We start from the raw sequence: 17,767 nt of genomic DNA, 5'->3' as shown, positions 1-17,767 counted from the left end.
TCAGACTTTCACAAATGGCCGCGAATTGACCCGAAACCTCGCGGGTTGAAATGCAATGCAAGTAAGTACTAAATATGACAACATAGCCTTTAGTATAAACGCTTTTGCGCTGGTAATTCTCTGAAAATAAAAGGTGAACGCACAAACTGTATTTATGTCGAAAATTGATTGTAAAACTGTTCTATCTATTGAGCCTTTTCATTAGAGATAAAATTGTTTCATGCAGTAAAACAGTGTTACAAAGACGCTGATATGTTTCCAATGTTCTGGTGTTATACTCAAATCAGCCAATGGAATAAATGAAGTGTATTCATTCGTACCTAGCCGCGGGAAATTTTATTTGAGTATTATTGGACACTTACAAAGGTCAAGTCAGGGTGAAAAGCTGGCTTAATACAGCTTACGCCGAAAAAATACCGTATTTTACAACTTTTCTTTTCTTCGTCATCGTGGTTGACAGTCCCTTTAATATTAATGACCTTGTTCCTGGGAAAACAGAGCTGAATACATGAATTGTCCCTGATTTGCCTGTTTAGCTGGCACATACTAACCAGGAACCACTTTTTCTTTCACAAAAATAGCTCTTACTGTTAAATTATAATAAATGATTCATGAGGAGCATGTTTGTCATGGGGAACTTTATATACTGCTTCCTGAAAAGCCTACTGACACGTCTTCTTTATCTCTTTTTTTATTCAGAATAACTCTGGTAAATTTCACAGAAAACAATATACAGAGGCAATGATTTATTTACTTTTCTCCCCATAATTTCATCTCCTGTCAGGGTGTGTCTGTTTTACCAACAATAATGTGTAAATATTTATTCTTCAAGTAACAAATATATAATCATCTACTAATAACAGACATTGCATTACAATTATTGTGTATGTATTTTTTCCAAAGCTTTTATTTTTAAAGGGTTTTATTTTTTTTAAATCAATTAATAATAATTCATACAAATGTACAGTTGTTTTTATGTTCCCCACTATAGTAGTGGGGGACATATTGTTTTTGCCCTGTCTGTTGGTTGGTCTGTTGGTTGGTCTGTTGGTTGGTTGGTTGGTTTGCGCCAACTTTAACATTTTGCAATAACTTTTGCTATATTGAAGATAGCAACTTCATATTTGGCATGCATGTGTATCTCATGAAGCTGCACATTTTGAGTGGTGAAAGGTCAAGGTCAAGGTCATCCTTCAAGGTCAGAGGTCAAATATAGGTGGCCAAAATCGCTCATTTTATTAATACTTTTGCAATATTGAAGATAGCAACTTGTTATTTGGCATGCATGTGTATCTCATGGAGCTGCACATTTTGAGTGGTGAAAGGTCAAGATCAAGGTCATCCTTCAAGGTCAGAGGTCAAATACATGTGGCCCAAATCGCTTATTTTATGAATACTTTTGCAATATTGAAGATAGCAACTTGATATTTGACATGCAAGTGTATCTCATGGAGCTGCACATTTTGAGTGGTGAAAGGTCAAGGTCATCCTTCAAGGTCAGAGGTCAAATATATGTGGCCCAAATCGCTTATTTTATGAATACTTTTGCAATATTGAAGATAGCAACTTGATATTTGGCATGCATGTGTATCTCATGGAGCTGCACATTTTAAGTGGTGAAAGGTCATGGTCAAGGTCATCCTTCAAGGTCAAGTAAATATAAAATTGCTAGCTTCAGTATTGCAGAAGTGACATTACATGTGCAATTTTGACCCATGAAATGCGTGTGTATCTCAAGGAGCTGCACATTTTGAGTGGTGAAGGGTCAAGGTCATCCTACAAGGTCAAACGTCATATAGGGGGACACACTTCACACTTGGTCACAAGTTTTATCTGGATGATCTCTAGGCCAAGTTTGAACATGGGCCATGCTGGACCAAAAACTAGGCCACGGGGTCACTTAGTGCGTATTAAATATTCAGCTCTTATGTAGTGACAAAGTTACAGATGGGGGAATCCGTGTCATGTGAACACATTTCTTGTTTAGTATTTTATTTGAAGATTCTTTTGATTAGTAATTTCACGTGTTTGTTTTTGTCCCCTACCGGTGAAACCGGAGGAGACCTATGGTTTGCGCTCTGTCTGTCTGTCTGTCAGTCTGTCTGTCAGTCTGTCTGTCAGTCTGTCTGTCAGTCTGTCCGTCACACTTTTCTGGATCCTGCGATTAACTTTAAAGGTTCTTCATATTTTTTCATGAAACTTGAAACATGGATAGATGGCAATATGGAGATTATGCAGGTCATTTTATTTTTGTTCCTACATCAAGAATTCTGGTTGCTATGGCAACAAATAAAAACAAAAAAAATTACTGACAATGGTGGAGTTTCACTGGTAGGGGACAATATTGCTTGGCAATCTCTTGTTACTTGATGACACTCTAAAACAGTTATCCTTGATAAATATATTTGAGCCTATCTCTTGGAAAATGGGACTTCATGCATGTGCATAATTTTAGTGTTATCCCAGATCAGCCTGTGCAGTTTGTAGAGTCTAATTGAGGACAGCACGTTCCAATTGTATGGACTTTTTATTTAAAAGCGGTCTCTTCTAAACCAAAACCCAATCAAGGCAGAGGGTCTTATCCCTGATTAGCCAATGCGAACTGCTAGGGTTGATCTGGGATGACTCTTTATGCACACGCATTAAGCCCAGATTTCCCAGAGTGCTCATCATTTATTAAAATGTCTTCCCTTCCAACTGGTAAATGCCAATATTTGCAATATTCTTTTGTTACATTGTCACTTGATAGTCACTCTTTAAGTATAGCTTCCTAACACAAGTAAATGGGAAGCCGTAATTAATAAAAGATTAGGAAAGCGGCCAGGAAAGTCATTATTATTGTAGGGAGGGGAGGAAGCTTGGAACCAATCCATCAATGTTACATCAACCTGATATTTTACAGGTGGTCACAGGTAGATCATAGTGGTACATTGTGGAGTAGTAATTGGCTGCTGGCATGAGACAGTAACTCAATATCTGCAGTGCACAATACAAGGATTTCATGGGTTCTTGAACTTAAGTGATGTGGGAACTGGCAAAGGTCAATGAGACATATTATTGAGGTTGGTAGATTATTTGCTAGGTCATTTTTGTTAAAGTGTTGAGTATTCAGGTTCAATGACTCCTGTTTTCATGTTTATCCCAAGAATTGATGACTCTGCAGGATGGTTTTGAGTTCAGGATTTCCTACCAGGAGCTATTGGTGACGCTGATTAACACTTGTGGTGTTGTCCTATCATGCGGTTCCATGACGTAGTGACACTCTGAGGTGTTAGATGAGCAGTTGAACAAAGTCAAGATGTCTTAATGTGATAATGTCAGGAGTACTAAGTGTTGTAAGTGACTTGAAGCAAGTGGTTGTTGACTGAAGATGGCTTTAATGGCTTAGCCTTATTAGCTCAGTGTTTCTAGTGGATTGGATTGTTGTTGTTTACTCATGAGTCAATGCACTTTTACAAGTTAAACATTGTTATCCCCCGCCAGAGGCGGAGGGATATTGTTTTGGCGTTGTTCGTCCGTCCGTCCGGCTGTCCGTCTGTCCGTCCGGCACTTTTGTGTCCGGAGCCATATCTTGGAAGTTCTTTGGCGGATTCTTATTTAAACTTGGTATGAGTATATATATGCATAAGAGGATGATGCACGCCAAATGGCATTGTACACCATCTGTTAAAAACAGACTTATGGCCCTTTGTATCTTGAAAAAATGCTGTTTAGTGTCCGGAGCCTTATCTTGGAAGTTCTTTGGCGGATTTCATTGAAACTTGGTATGAGTATATATATGCATAAGAGGATGATGCACGCCAAATGGCATTGTACACCAACTGTTAAAAACAGACTTATGGCCCTTTGTATCTTGAAAAAATGCTTTTTACTATAGGCACTTTTGTGTCCGGAGCCATATCTTGGAAGTGCTTTCGCGGATTTCATTTAAACTTGGTATGAGTATATATATGCATAAGAGGATGATGCACGCCAAATGGCATTGTACACCATCTGTTAAAAACAGACTTATGGCCCTTTGTATCTTGAAAAAATGCTTTTTACTATAGGCATTTTTGTGTCCGGAGCCATATCTTGGAAGCGCTTTGGCGGATTTCTTTGAAACTTGGTATGAATATATTCCCGCGCCAGAGGCGGAGGGATATTGTTTTGGCGTTGTCCGTCGTCCGGCTGTCCATCCGGCACTTTTGTGTCCGGAGCCACATTTCCAGGTATGTCATGGCAGATGTTGTGTTCACTCTGCAACACTCTGAAAATTGAGCGTATGTAAACGTTGAATGTTTTTGTGGAAAACGCACGACTTATTAATTCACCTAAATAAATTGTGAAGGCTTAAGAACCTTCCTTTGTCTTAGTTTTGTGTTATTGTCCTCCGTCCGTCCATCTATCATTATGTTCATCCGTCCAATTTGCACCCATCCTCAAACAAAGCATATGTTGCGGGGGATACCTTGGGCCTTTCAGGCCCTCTTGTTGTACTAGCATTCTGTTTAATAGAACCTGTTCAGAACGGTCACATTCAATGCTGTGAGTGTTCTAGGATAATCTGTGAGAGAAATATTATGGCTAACCAGGGCTGCAATTGCGATGTAATATAACATGAACCGTCTGAGAAAAGACTGGTTAACAATGGTCATGTTTGTAGCTGGGTGAGGTACAAGAACATCAATATTTAATACAATATTGAATATCACGTTTGTTTTGTGTGTGTGCATTTAATAATATTTCATTAAGGAAAGTTCTAAAGTATTAACCCATGTATGCCTAGTGGACTCTCCCATCCTTCTAAATTGGATCAAATTATTTCCAATATTAGGGATGTCTAGTATTTTTAGCTCCACTGGCCAAAGGCCAGCGGGGCTTATGTCATGGTCCTGTGTCCGTCGTGTGTGCGTACGTGCGTGCGTCCGTGCGTGCCTGCGTTAACTTTTTCTTTAAACATCTTCTTGTCCTAAACTACTCGTTCAAATCTGATAAAATTTCTCAGGAATGTTCCTGTGGTGAACCTCTTTCAAATTTGTTCAAATTATGCCCCTGGGGTCAAATTTGACCCTGCCCCGGGGGGTCAAAAGATTGAAAATTTGCTTTTATAAGGCCTATTTTGTGCAAACTTTATAAATCTTCTTGTTTATAACCATTAGGCCTAGGGCTACCAAATTTAGTATGTATTGACATCTTATAGTCCTCTACCAAGTTTGTTCAAATTTTGCCCCTGGGGTCAAATTTGACCCTGCCCCGGGGGGTCAAAAAATTGAAAATTTGCTTATATAAGGCCTATTTTGTGCAAACTTTAAAAATCTTCTTGTCCGTAACCATTGGGCCTAGGGCTACCAAATTTGCTATGTAGTGACATCTTATAGTCCTCTACCAAGTTTGTTCAAATTATGCCCCTGGGGTTAAATTTTACCTGGCCCCGGGGGGTCAAAACATTGAAAATTTGCTTATATAAGGCCTATTTTGTGCAAGCTTTAAAAATCTTCTTGTCCATAACCATTGGGCCTAGGGCTACCAAATTTGGTATGTAGTGACATCTTATAGTCCTCTACCAAGTTTGTTCAAATTATGCCCCTGGGTCAAATTTTACCTGGCCCCGGGGGGTTAAAAAATTGAAAATTTGCTTATATAAGGCCTATTTTGTGCAAACTTTAAAAATCTTCTTTTCCATAACCATTGGGCCTAGGGCTACCAAATTTGCTATGTAGTGACATCTTATAGTCCTCTACCAAGTTTGTTCAAATTATGCCCCTGGGGTCAAATTTGACCATGCCCCAGGGGGTTAAAAAATTGAAAATTTGCTTATATAAGGCCTATTTTGTGCAAACTTTAAAAATCTTCTTGTCCATAACCATTGGGCCTAGGGCTACCAAATTTTGTATGTAGTGACATCTTATTGTCCTCTATCAAGTTTGTTCAAATTATGCCCCTGGGGTCTAATTTGACCCTGCCCCGGGAGGTCAACAAATTGAACATTTGCTTATATAAGGCCTATTTTGTGTAAACTTTAAAAATCTTCATGTCCATAACCATTGGGCCTAGGGCTACCAAATTTGGTATGTAGTGACATCTAATAGTCCTCTACCATGTTTGTTCAAATTATGCCCCTGGGGTCAAATTTGACCCTGCCCTGGGGGTCAAAAAATCGAAAATTTGCTTATATAAGGCCTATTTTGTGCTAACTTTAAAAATCTTCTTGTCCATAACTGTATGGCATAGGGCTACCAAATTTGGTATGTAATGACATCTTATAGTCCTTTACCAAGTTTGTTCAAATTAAGCCCCTGGGATCAATAATGACCGTTCCCCAGGGGTCACAAAATTGAACATATGCTTATATTGGGCCCATTTTGTGCAAACTATAAAAATCTTGTCCATAACCATTGGGCCTATTTCTACCAAATTTGGTAGGTAGTGACATCTAATAGTTCTCTACTTAGTTTGTTCAAATTATGCCCCTAGGAACAAATTTGACCTTGCCCCAGGGGTCACAAAAATGACCATATGCTTAAATAAGGCCTATTTTGTGCAAACTTTAAAAATCTTCTTGTCCGTAACCATTGGGCCTAGGGCTACCAAATTTGCTATGTAGTGACATCTTATAGTCCTCTACCAAGTTTGTTCAAATTATGCCCCTGGGGTTAAATTTTACCTGGCCCCGGGGGGTCAAAACATTGAAAATTTGCTTATATAAGGCCTATTTGTGCAAACTTTAAAAATCTTCTTGTCCATAACCGTATGGCGTAGGGCTACAAAATTTAATATGTAGTGACATCTTATTGTCCTCTACCAAGTTTGTTCAAATTATGCCCCTGGGGTCAAATTTGATCCTGCCCCGGGGGGTTAAAAAATTGAAAATTTGCTTATATAAGGCCTATTTTGTGCAAGCTTTAAAAATCTTCTTGTCCATAACCATTGGGCCTAGGGCTACCAAATTTGGTATGTAGTGACATCTTATAGTCCTCTACCAAGTTTGTTCAAATTATGCCCCTGGGTCAAATTTGACCCTGCCCCGGGGGGTTAAAAAATTGAAAATTTGCTTATATAAGGCCTATTTTGTGCAAACTTTAAAAATCTTCTTTTCCATAACCATTGGGCCTAGGGCTACCAAATTTGCTATGTAGTGACATCTTATAGTCCTCTACCAAGTTTGTTCAAATTATGCCCCTGGGGTCAAATTTGACCATGCCCCAGGGGTTAAAAAATTGAAAATTTGCTTATATAAGGCCTATTTTGTGCAAACTTTAAAAATCTTCTTGTCCATAACCATTGGGCCTAGGGCTACCAAATTTTGTATGTAGTGACATCTTATTGTCCTCTATCAAGTTTGTTCAAATTATGCCCCTGGGGTCTAATTTGACCCTGCCCCGGGAGGTCAACAAATTGAACATTTGCTTATATAAGGCCTATTTTGTGTAAACTTTAAAAATCTTCATGTCCATAACCATTGGGCCTAGGGCTACCAAATTTGGTATGTAGTGACATCTAATAGTCCTCTACCAAGTTTGTTCAAATTATGCCCCTGGGGTCAAATTTGACCCTGCCCTGGGGGTCAAAAAATCGAAAATTTGGTTATATAAGGCCCATTTTGTGCAAACTTTAAAAATCTTCTTGTCCATAACTGTATGGCATAGGGCTACCAAATTTGGTATGTAATGACATCTTATAGTCCTTTACCAAGTTTGTTCAAATTAAGCCCCTGGGATCAAATTTGACCGTTCCCCAGGGGTCACAAAATTGAACATATGCTTATATTGGGCCCATTTTGTGCAAACTATAAAAATCTTGTCCATAACCATTGGGCCTATTTCTACCAAATTTGGTAGGTAGTGACATCTAATAGTTCTCTACTTAGTTTGTTCAAATTATGCCCCTAGGAACAAATTTGACCTTGCCCCAGGGGTCACAAAAATGACCATATGCTTAAATAAGGCCTATTTTGTGCAAACTTTAAAAATCTTCTTGTTCTTAATTATAGAGCCTAGGGCTACTAAATTTGGTATGTAGTGATATCTAATAGTCCTCTACCAAATTTGTTCAAATTATTCCCCTGGGCTCAAATTTGACCCGGCCCCGGGGGTCACAAAACTGAACATATGACGTTTACCAGTGGAGATTACTGCGGCCGTTTGGCTGTGACCAACAACAACATCAACATCTTGTAAACATGAGATAAAACCCTGTCATTTAGTGCCATTTTAGGTCAGATGGTGACTGCTTACAAAGGCATTGAAGTAAGAACATGTGTTATGAATGTTTTTTCTTATAAACTGAAAAAAGTCGGGTTTTATTTAAATATGTCGAAAGTGACCATATATCCGGATGAAAATATTTTGGATGACATGTTAATTTCATGTCTTTTTTGTAGTGTTAAAACCAATTTAATAATATATTATTGATTTTAAAAACACAACTTCCATGAACATAATTATTTCAAGGAAAGTCATTATATGATACTGCACGGTAAACTCAAACTTTGTATCCAAGAGAAGGTGTTGAAATTAATAAAGTGCAATGTTCTTAACTATCGTATATGCTGCTTTTTAATAACTAATGATTCATTGTTCCATTTGTGAATAGTGACTGATCATGAATTGTTGAAATGATTGTCAATTGCTCAACAATCCATATATATTTCTGACCATTTTATAATTTTCTTAATACAAGTTATGAATTGATCTTAGAAGTCAAATGTATTACTAATTAAATACATTTATAAATATAAAGAAATAATCTTTAGATTATCATAATATTCTCAGGCCTGTTGGTCTTAGGGATGTGTGGGTTGATGAGCAATTTCTCCTTTTATCACAACTATTTCTACCCTACCTGATCATTTCCTTCATATTCCATTTTAATTCAATTGACGTCTGCAACCTCTTTCAAATTGGGAAAGACCAAAATGTGTTGTTTGGTAAAGGGTTAAGGCATTTTGATTCCTATGGGTCTTGTGAATCTGTTTCAAATCAAATAAGTAGATTTGATCTTCAGCATCTAAAAATATGTGAAATAGAAAGAACGACAATATCTTTTGGAGAGATAAATGTACCTACTTTATAAGCAAAGGACCTGTGCAACAATTCCCGGGCTTTTTTGTCTGTTTAGTTAACACGGTAGTAACTTTTTCCATATATAAAAATGCTCACCCTTCCAACTTTATGCGCCCAGTGGGACGAGGGATAGAAAGAGAAAGTCACATGCTTGAGTACATTTCAACCCATGCGCATTACACGTTTTTTTCGCAAAGAAAAAACAGGGGAGCGCTACAGGGCCATCATGGCCCTCTTGTTTTTTGTATATTTAGAATATTTCTAACAGAAATCCCTTTAAGCAAACAGCGCAGACCCTGATGAGACGTCGCATCATGTGGCGTCTCATCTGGGTCTACGCTGTTTGCCAAGGCCTTTTTTCTAGACGCTAGGCATAAATGGGTTAAGGTAGCGCACCTCTAATGGGCACATATCCAAATATAATCTAATTAATTATTTTCTTAATTCAGCATCATTTCACTGAACTACATGCAAATTTGTAGGTAGGCTTTCCATGCTTTTAAAAAAATATACCGATTTTTTCAAAACCACCCCCACGCTTGGCTTTTGTCCAATTTATTTTCACCCCTGGGGTATATAAAAGTTCCATAATTCATTCAAATTTCCAAATATGGGCATGCAGTTGGTGTGTACAGATGCTGTAAAGGTGTTTAAAGTTTAAACAAGATGAAATAAGTATTCTTTTACAGACAATTATTTTTTACAATTTTTTATCTATGGAAGAGCGCCATGAAATGTAAGTGATTTCAGCCAAGTAAAAATTGGGTTGGTTAAAAACAAAGTGTCATAAAATTCAAAATAGTATCATTTAAGTCATATTTTAAACTTAGTTTTTATAGAAACACTATATACAGCAAAAATACCAAGAAATAGACAGATTTACCGTTTACTTTTTGAAATAAAAATAAAAATGCAACATGCATGGTTCGTATTTTCAACAGAAAATCACCCAATTTCGCCATAACGTTGTTTTAATTTTAATAATTGAAGAATGTGCATAAAAATTGCAACATATTTAACAATAAATATAGCTTATATGCCATATTAAATCAAATTACGTTAGAAAATAAATAAAACGCGTCGCAAAAAAGTATACGTCGTGGGCAGGATTCGAACCTGCACGGGAATATCCCAAAAGATTTCTAGTCTATCGCCTTAACCACTAGGCTACGGCACCTAATAGTAGGCTCTTCAACCTTCGAAGAAATCGCGGGAAATCATTAGAGGTGCGCTACCTTAATCATAGCTTTTCATTTCTTATTCTATTACATTCATAACTGATGGAACTCAAAACAAAAATGTTGATTAGAATTAAGATAGGAATTAAATCAACGCAGGATATAAAATACCATATTTTTTACAGCAATTAGACATTTATTGGGTTGCAGGTTTTCTGCTAGGCTCCTTTAAGTACTTGGCATTGCTTCTTATAAGATGTACCAGTTTGACATATTGAGCTGCCAGTTCATTTTAAGTGGACATTGTAATATGATTTTATGTGCATTGAATGTGACTTAAAGTCAATACCTCAATTGCAAGGTTGTGTCTATGGTGCTTTCTGCTACAATGCGATGTGTGTAAATATGGAATCATTCAATAGAATGCGCTCATTTTAGATACATTCATGTTATGTAAATAACTGGTACTTTTTTTAAGGATTGTTACCAAAGTGTCAATGATTGGGTCATGATCAGACACAATAAGGTTCACCAAATGAAGAAGTTGTCATACCCAAATGCTTATCAAGAATCAATCAGCGCTGATAAAATGATGATGTCTTTCACGATTTGATAGATAAGGCCTGAATGATATAAATATAATGTAGAGGTGGATGCACTACCATCTTCATTTGTCCTTGAGATTGTAACACATCTTAGCAGTAGTCCTTGACCTAGATCAACCATGAACACCTTTATCTGGAAGTTGCACCAGAAATCATTTTATGCTACACTATGTCACAACAGGCTGTGTTTTATATTGCAGATGTCTTAACTGCCTGGCCACATGAGGTCACCACTGTGCCCTAGTGCTGCATGGAAGTGGAAGAATGATCAACAACTGTCTTTTGTTTCTGGTTCTAGGGCCTTCCTTGTACTTAATAGCTGGTAAGGCTTTCTTGTACTTCATAGCAAGTGAAGTTTCTTAAACTTGATAGCCAGTAAAACTTTATTGTAATTGAGAGCTGGGAAGGCATTCTTGTACTTTTAAGCTAGTAAGGCTGTCTTGTACTTGATAGCTGGTAAGGCCTTCTTGTACTTGAAAGCTTGTTAGGCTTTCTTGTACTTGATTGTTTGTAAAGCTTTCTTGTACTTGATTGCTGGCAAAGCTGGCTTGTACTTGAAAGCTGGTAAGGCTCTATTGTACTTGATAGCTGGTAAGGCTGTCTTGTACTTGATAGCTGGTAAGGCTTTCTTGTACTTGAAAGCTTGTAAGGCTTTCTTGTATTTGAAAGCTGGTAAGGCTTTCTAGTACTTGATACCTTGTCAGGCTTTCTGGTTATTAATAGCTGGTAAGGCTTTCTTGTACTTGATAGCTGGTAAGGCTTTCTTGTACTTAAAAGCTGGTAAGGCTTTCTTGTTCTTGATAACTTGTAAGGCTTTCTTGTACTTGATAGCTGGTAAAGCTTTCTTGTACTTGAAAGCTGGTAAGGCTATCTAATATTTGATAGCCTGTAAGGCTTTCTTGTACTCAAAAGCTGTTACGGCTTTCTTGTACTTGATAGCTTGTAAGGCTTTCTTGTACTTTATTGCTTGAAGGCTTTTTATGCCCCTGGATCAAAAGATCGGGGGTATATTGTTTTTGGCCTGTCTGTCATTGTATGTGTGTGTCCCAAACTTTAACCAAAACTTTAACCTTGGTCATAACTTTTGCAATATTGAAGATAGCAACTTGATATTTGGCATGCATGTGTATCTCATGGAGCTGCAAATTTTGAGTGGTGAAAGGTCAAGGTCAAGGTCATCCTTCAAGGTCAAAGGTCAAATTTATGGCTTCAAAGCGGCGCTATAGGGGGCATTGTGTTTCTGACAAACACATCTCTTGTTGTACTTGAAAGCTGGTAAGGCTTTCTTGTACTTGAAAGATGGTAAGGCTTTCTTGTACTTGATCGCTGGCAAGGCTTTCTTGTAATTGAAAGCTGGTAAGGCTTTAGTGAACTTGATAGGTGGCAAGGCTTTCTTGTACCTAAAAACTGGTAAGACTTTCTTGTAATTGAAAGCTGTAAAGGATTTCTTGTTCATGATAGATTGCAAGGCTTTCGTGTAAGCTTGTAAGGCTTTCTTGAACTTGATAGCTGGCAATGCTTTCTTCTACTTGATAGCTGGCAAGGCATTCTTGTTTTTGAAAGCTTGTAAGGCTTACTTGTACTTGATAGCTAGCAAGGTTTCGTTTAATTGAAAGCTGTTAAGTCTTTCTTGTTCTTGATAGCTGGCAAGGTTTCTTGTACTTGATAGCTGGCAAGGCTTCCTTTTACATGATATTTGGCAGGGTTTTCTTGTTCTTGATAACTGGTAAGGCTTTCTTGTACTTGATAGCTGGCAAGGCTTTCGTGTACTTGATAGGTGGTAAGGCTTTCTTGTACTTGATTGCTGGTAAGGCATTCTTGCACTTGACAGCTGGTAAGGCTTTTTTGTACTTTATATCTGGCAAGGCTTTCTTGTAATTGATAGCTAGTAAGGCTTTCTTGTACTTGATAGCTGGCAAGGCTTGATTGTACTTGATAGCTGGTAAAGCTTTCTTGTACTTGATATCTGGCAAGGCTTACTTGTACTTGATAGCTGGCAAGGCTTTCTTTTACTTGAAAGCTGGCAATACTGTATTGTATTTGATAGCTTGTAAGGCTTTCTTATACTTGATAGCTGATAAGGCTTTCTTGTACTTGATAGCTGGCAAGGCTGTCTTGTACTTGATAGCTGGCAAGGCTATCTTGTACTTGATAGCTGGTAAGGCTTTCTTGTACTTGATAGCTGGCTGTTTGGATGATCAATGTTCCCTAAAACAAGTACATGGCAGAAGACTTACAAATAGGCATGTTGTGCATTGAACCAGATTAATTAGTTAATTAATTATCAAAAATAACACTTGTCTGCATCTTTCCAATACTTAAAAGGTTCAAGTTCCTGAAGCTTATTTTAGCCCAAATAACAAGAATGTCACACATGTAACTAGGTAGATGGCTTTCTTAAATGACACAATAATACTTTGAGGTCAAAGACTAAACCAATTTCTTAATTGTCCATATAGCTATTGTCTAACTTGTTAAATTTTAATATTCCCTTTGAAGTATTTTTTAATAACTTGCACAAATTTTATGGTTTATAAAACAGTGTTTACCATTCAATAATCTGTTAGATGCCTTAAAGGTTATTTCGGTCATACTTTGTGGTCAAAGGTCCAAATAAAATGGTTTCCGTGTCAACATACTGCACCTTTGTCTGATGCCAAAATTCTGTTACCGTTAGTACTCTAGTTTACTAATGAAGTCATAAAAAATATTTGTAGTTCTTACATTTTCTACTTATGTGGTGTGAAATATGACATTGTATACGTTGTATACGTAAAAGCTTATGTTGCAAGATTAACTATATCCAAGAGGTTTAAGTACATTGCTCAATGATTTTGAAATAGTGTGAAGTCAGTTCTTTGTTTAAGTACCTTGAGAATGGGGATCAGATGACACATACTTCTTATCAGTCAACATGAGTTAAAGTCATTTGTCCAAATGTTTTTAAAGAGCTAACAATTATTTGCTTTGCTGTAATTGTTGAAAGTATTTACATTGAATTGTTTATTTATTGTTCTTACCAAAACATACATTACATTAAGTTATTAAAAATAAGTGACAATGGCTTATTGTACTGTATTGATATGGATGGTATTCACTTGTTGGATTACTTGTGATGGTCGTGGCACATTGGGGGTTGACCGGTGTGACAAAAGAAAGTGCAATCCTAAATACTGTGTACCATTGCAGAAATGTGATTTTGAAGCATGCCAGAGAGGTAATAGTGCATGGTTTAATACTGGTTTAAAAACAATGAGCTGTTCTCTGGAAATGTATGTATGTGGGTATAGGCTTATGAGTGAGGACACTTCTCGTTTTGATTTTTCAAAAGTAAGAATTTTCTAAGCGAAATCAACTGTAGGCAGAAATCAACTGTAGGCAAATATCAACTGTAGGCAGAAATCAACTGTAGGCAGATATCAATTGTAGGCAGAAATCAACTGTAGGCAGATATCAACTGTAGGCAAAAAACAACTGTAGGCAGATATCAACTGTAGGCAGAAATCAACTGTAGGCAGATATCAACTGTAGGCAGAAATCAACTGTAGGCAGATATCAACTATAGGCAGAAATCAACTTTAGGCAGAAATCAACTGTAGGCAGAAATCAACTGTAGGCAGATATCAACTGTAGGCAGAAAGTGTTGTCCATGACAATGCTTGATGTACATGCTATAACCCTGATTTTCCTAGAGTTGAGCTAAAATTTATTTCTAACCTAATAGTAAGTGTTATGCCATGTGATATTCACCCCTGTACATGTTTTTCAAAATCATGTGGCCATAATGGATATAGAATGTCTCTACGTTTGTTAATGAGATTACAATTATGATGCCATTTTGGGAATCAGAGTGGATGACAAGTGTCTGCATTAGGTTGTTCTTGATATCAGTTAATATCACTGACACAGTTTTTAATTCAAGTCTTTCCACATAAATGTTCCTCTAATTTTATGACAAAAAGCAATACATTTGAGCCAAGCTAGAGGAAAACAGGGTTTGGCCCATGTCTGCACAGGCTTATCAGGGATGACACTTTCTCCTTTTATGGAATTTTTCGTTTGAAGAAAGTTTCTTTTAAACAAAAATCCATTCTTGGTGGACAGTTAATGCACATGTATTAGAGCATGTTTTCACAAAGTGAAGTTTTTGTTATCTGTAGCATGAATGTGGGTAAATTTCAGAGGGTTGTGGTCGTGTGCCAGCCACGCCTGCCCCTTCCACCCCCCTCACACCCACTGAGCCAACCATCAATGGCAGTGTCCGAAATGTTGAGTGCACATCGGGGGAGGTGAACAGAACAGCCTGCCTTAACGGGGGCACCTGCTTTGCTATGGAGCTGAACAGTGGAGAAAGAGTTGCAGCTTGCCAGTAAGCTTTAATTGGATAATTATTTTAAGAGATGCATCATACCAAAATAGGTCTCATAGCATGTGTGGCCAGCATAGCTTCAGACCAGCCTGCAGAATCGCACAGTTTATCCATGAGAAAAGCTGTCCACTTTAAAGTCAGGGAAGTTTTCGTGGTCCCATTAGCACACAGGGTAGTGCAGTACTGGAGCCATGCTGGCCACATACAGCCTAGAACTAATTTTTTACATGAGGAGCGTGTTATGGTTTGTAGGCAGCACTTAAAATAAAATGTTTGACCCAGTTCTGATAAAAATAAATGAATCTGATGTAATAACAAAATCAAGTTATGAGTAATGTCATTTATAAGTAATTTTAGTTCCTTTTCCACAATATTTTTTATCTGGAGATCAAAGATAAGCCTTATTTTTCTTTTTGTTATTGTACTTCAATAATTAAAGGGGCCTTTTCACAGATTTTAGCATGTTTTTAAGTTTGTCATTCAATGCTTTCTATTGATAAATGTAAACATTTGCTCATAAAAGCCCCAGTGAAAAATCACAAATAAAATTTAAAAATGACAAAAAAGTAACCCTCAACAGGGCTCGAACCACTGACCCCTGGAGTCATGGCGTAAAAAGTCTACCACTAAGACCTCTCGACCATCCTTCCGCATACCATGTAAGATCTATTTTATACTATATATAAGTAATCCTCATAGTTTCATAAAATATAACAACAACAACAGAACTCTCCACATTAATTAATCGTTTCGCGTTGCAACGCTTTATAATTTTCAGGTTTTTAAATCGTCAAAAGATGCATATAATGGGTATATTAGAGCATTGTTAATGTTCAGTATTACTGTTTCCTCACAAATATCATAACTAAATCGAAAATTTGCGAATCTAAAACAACTTTTTTATTTTTTGTCAATTTACCAAAACGTGAAAAGGCCCCTTTAATATTGTATGCACATGATATTGCCACCCCACACCCCCTCCAGTCTACAGCATGACTTTACAATACCAAAGCTGTTTGAAAAGCTTACTGTTTTAAACATTAATTTTAATTTCAAATTAAGAAACCGGTTCTGCAATTTTGTAACTTCATTTGAGTTCCAATATTTTATTTGTTTCTGAAAAGGAATTAACTTTATGATTTATAAAAAACAATTACGATTGCACTGTGAACGTTTGACTGCCTATTCCATGTTTTGTTATTCTCCCCTTCAAAGAATATGGCATATAGCAGTCACACTGTCTGTCCATTTGTCCGCATTACCCTCCGAAAATTCCTGTCTCAGACTTATCTGTGTAAAAATCGATTTTTGTGCAGAGCACAAAGGTAAGAATTCATGTGACAAGGTTTCAGGGATTACACCTGTCTTACTACCTAAAAGGTAAAATTCTTAGTTAAAGATTAAAACATTGTTAAAGTTTGCTTCAAAACATCCCGAAAATACTGTCTCAGCTGTGTGAGTGCGTGCCTCAAAAGTCAAGGTCACACTTAGAGATCGAATGTCAAATTTGACTATAAAGCAGTTTCAAAATTCCTGTCTAAGCAAAAACCTTGCTATATATGGATTGATTTTTACATAATTGGTCACAAATGTTAATAATTCTAAGGCAATTTGTAGCTGGTAACAGCCAACTCCCTACCTCATAGGTCAAGGTAACAGTATTAGGTGAAAGGTCAAATTGTCCATAAAAAAGCCCAAACATTTTGGTCTCAGCCATAACTGTGCTATATATTGATGGATTTTTAAATGATGGGCGTGCATGTAAATCATCATACGACAACACGTCACATGTAACACAAGTCTTAGTGCTTAAATGCTGGATGTAACACTTTATGGCAAAGGTCTGATTTGAAAACAAAAGTGTAATATTGGGGCATCTTTGTACTATGGATACATGTCTCGTTATAAATGATTATTGTAGGGTGCAATCACACTATTTTTTATGCCCCCTGATCGAAAGATTGGGGGCATATTGTTTTTGCCTGTCTGTCTGTCATTCATTCATTCATTGTGTGTGTCCCAAACTTTAACATTGGTTAAAGTTTTGCAATAACTTATGCATTATTGAAGATAGCAACTTGTTATTTGGCATGCATGTGTATCTCATGGAGCTGCACATTTTGAGTGGTGAAAGGTCAAGGTTATCCTTCAAGGTCAAAGGTCAAATATATGACTTCAAAGCGGCGCAATAGGGGGCATTGTGTTTCTGACAAACACATCTCTTGTTACACCTTTGTTTAAGTAAAACTGCATATTATTATTCTGTTTTGATTTGTTGTTCACCATGTGTTATACTTTGCAGTTGCCCAGAGTATTATAAAGGCCAGAGATGCCAGGAATTTTATGTTCCTATTTTCCCATGTAAGCTATTTTTATATACAACATGCTCACATATTATATCTGTGTATTTCACACTAAAAATGCTCTTGAGACGAGACTATGAATGAAGGAAAATAGCCTTGCAGTAAAATTGAGAAAAAAATATACAAAACAGACACATTTAAGCTCAATAAATTAATAAGTATATACAATATGCATTAAAAGGAAATCTCATTGCATTAAAGAATCCCA

At 37.0% G+C, this 17,767-nt stretch overlaps 1 protein-coding gene across 11 annotated transcripts in view; it reads left to right on the top strand.

Moving 5' to 3' along the window:
• Positions 1-17,767, top strand: part of LOC127866429 (pro-neuregulin-1, membrane-bound isoform-like) — a 118,591-nt gene that overhangs the window by 67,723 nt on the left and 33,101 nt on the right. For 4 of the 11 annotated variants that reach the window (XM_052406946.1, XM_052406945.1, XM_052406949.1 and 1 more), the window contains 2 exons: positions 11,028-11,149; positions 15,010-15,196. In XM_052406946.1, coding sequence (XP_052262906.1) covers positions 11,092-11,149; positions 15,010-15,196 — 245 coding nt within the window. In that variant the 5' untranslated portion in view covers positions 11,028-11,091. Of the gene's footprint in view, positions 1-2,920; positions 3,063-11,027; positions 11,150-13,773; positions 14,045-15,009; positions 15,197-17,498; positions 17,558-17,767 lie in introns of those variants that run through there. The other 7 variants (XR_008042999.1, XM_052406942.1, XM_052406944.1 and 4 more) reach the window with 3 other exon arrangements.

The sequence above is a fragment of the Dreissena polymorpha genome, chromosome 2 (assembly GCF_020536995.1).
Source record: "Dreissena polymorpha isolate Duluth1 chromosome 2, UMN_Dpol_1.0, whole genome shotgun sequence".
In the NCBI taxonomy this organism is placed as follows: Eukaryota; Metazoa; Mollusca; class Bivalvia; order Myida; family Dreissenidae; genus Dreissena; species Dreissena polymorpha.
Note: the sequence above shows the minus strand (reverse complement) of the source record. Positions and strands in the feature narration are given on the sequence as shown.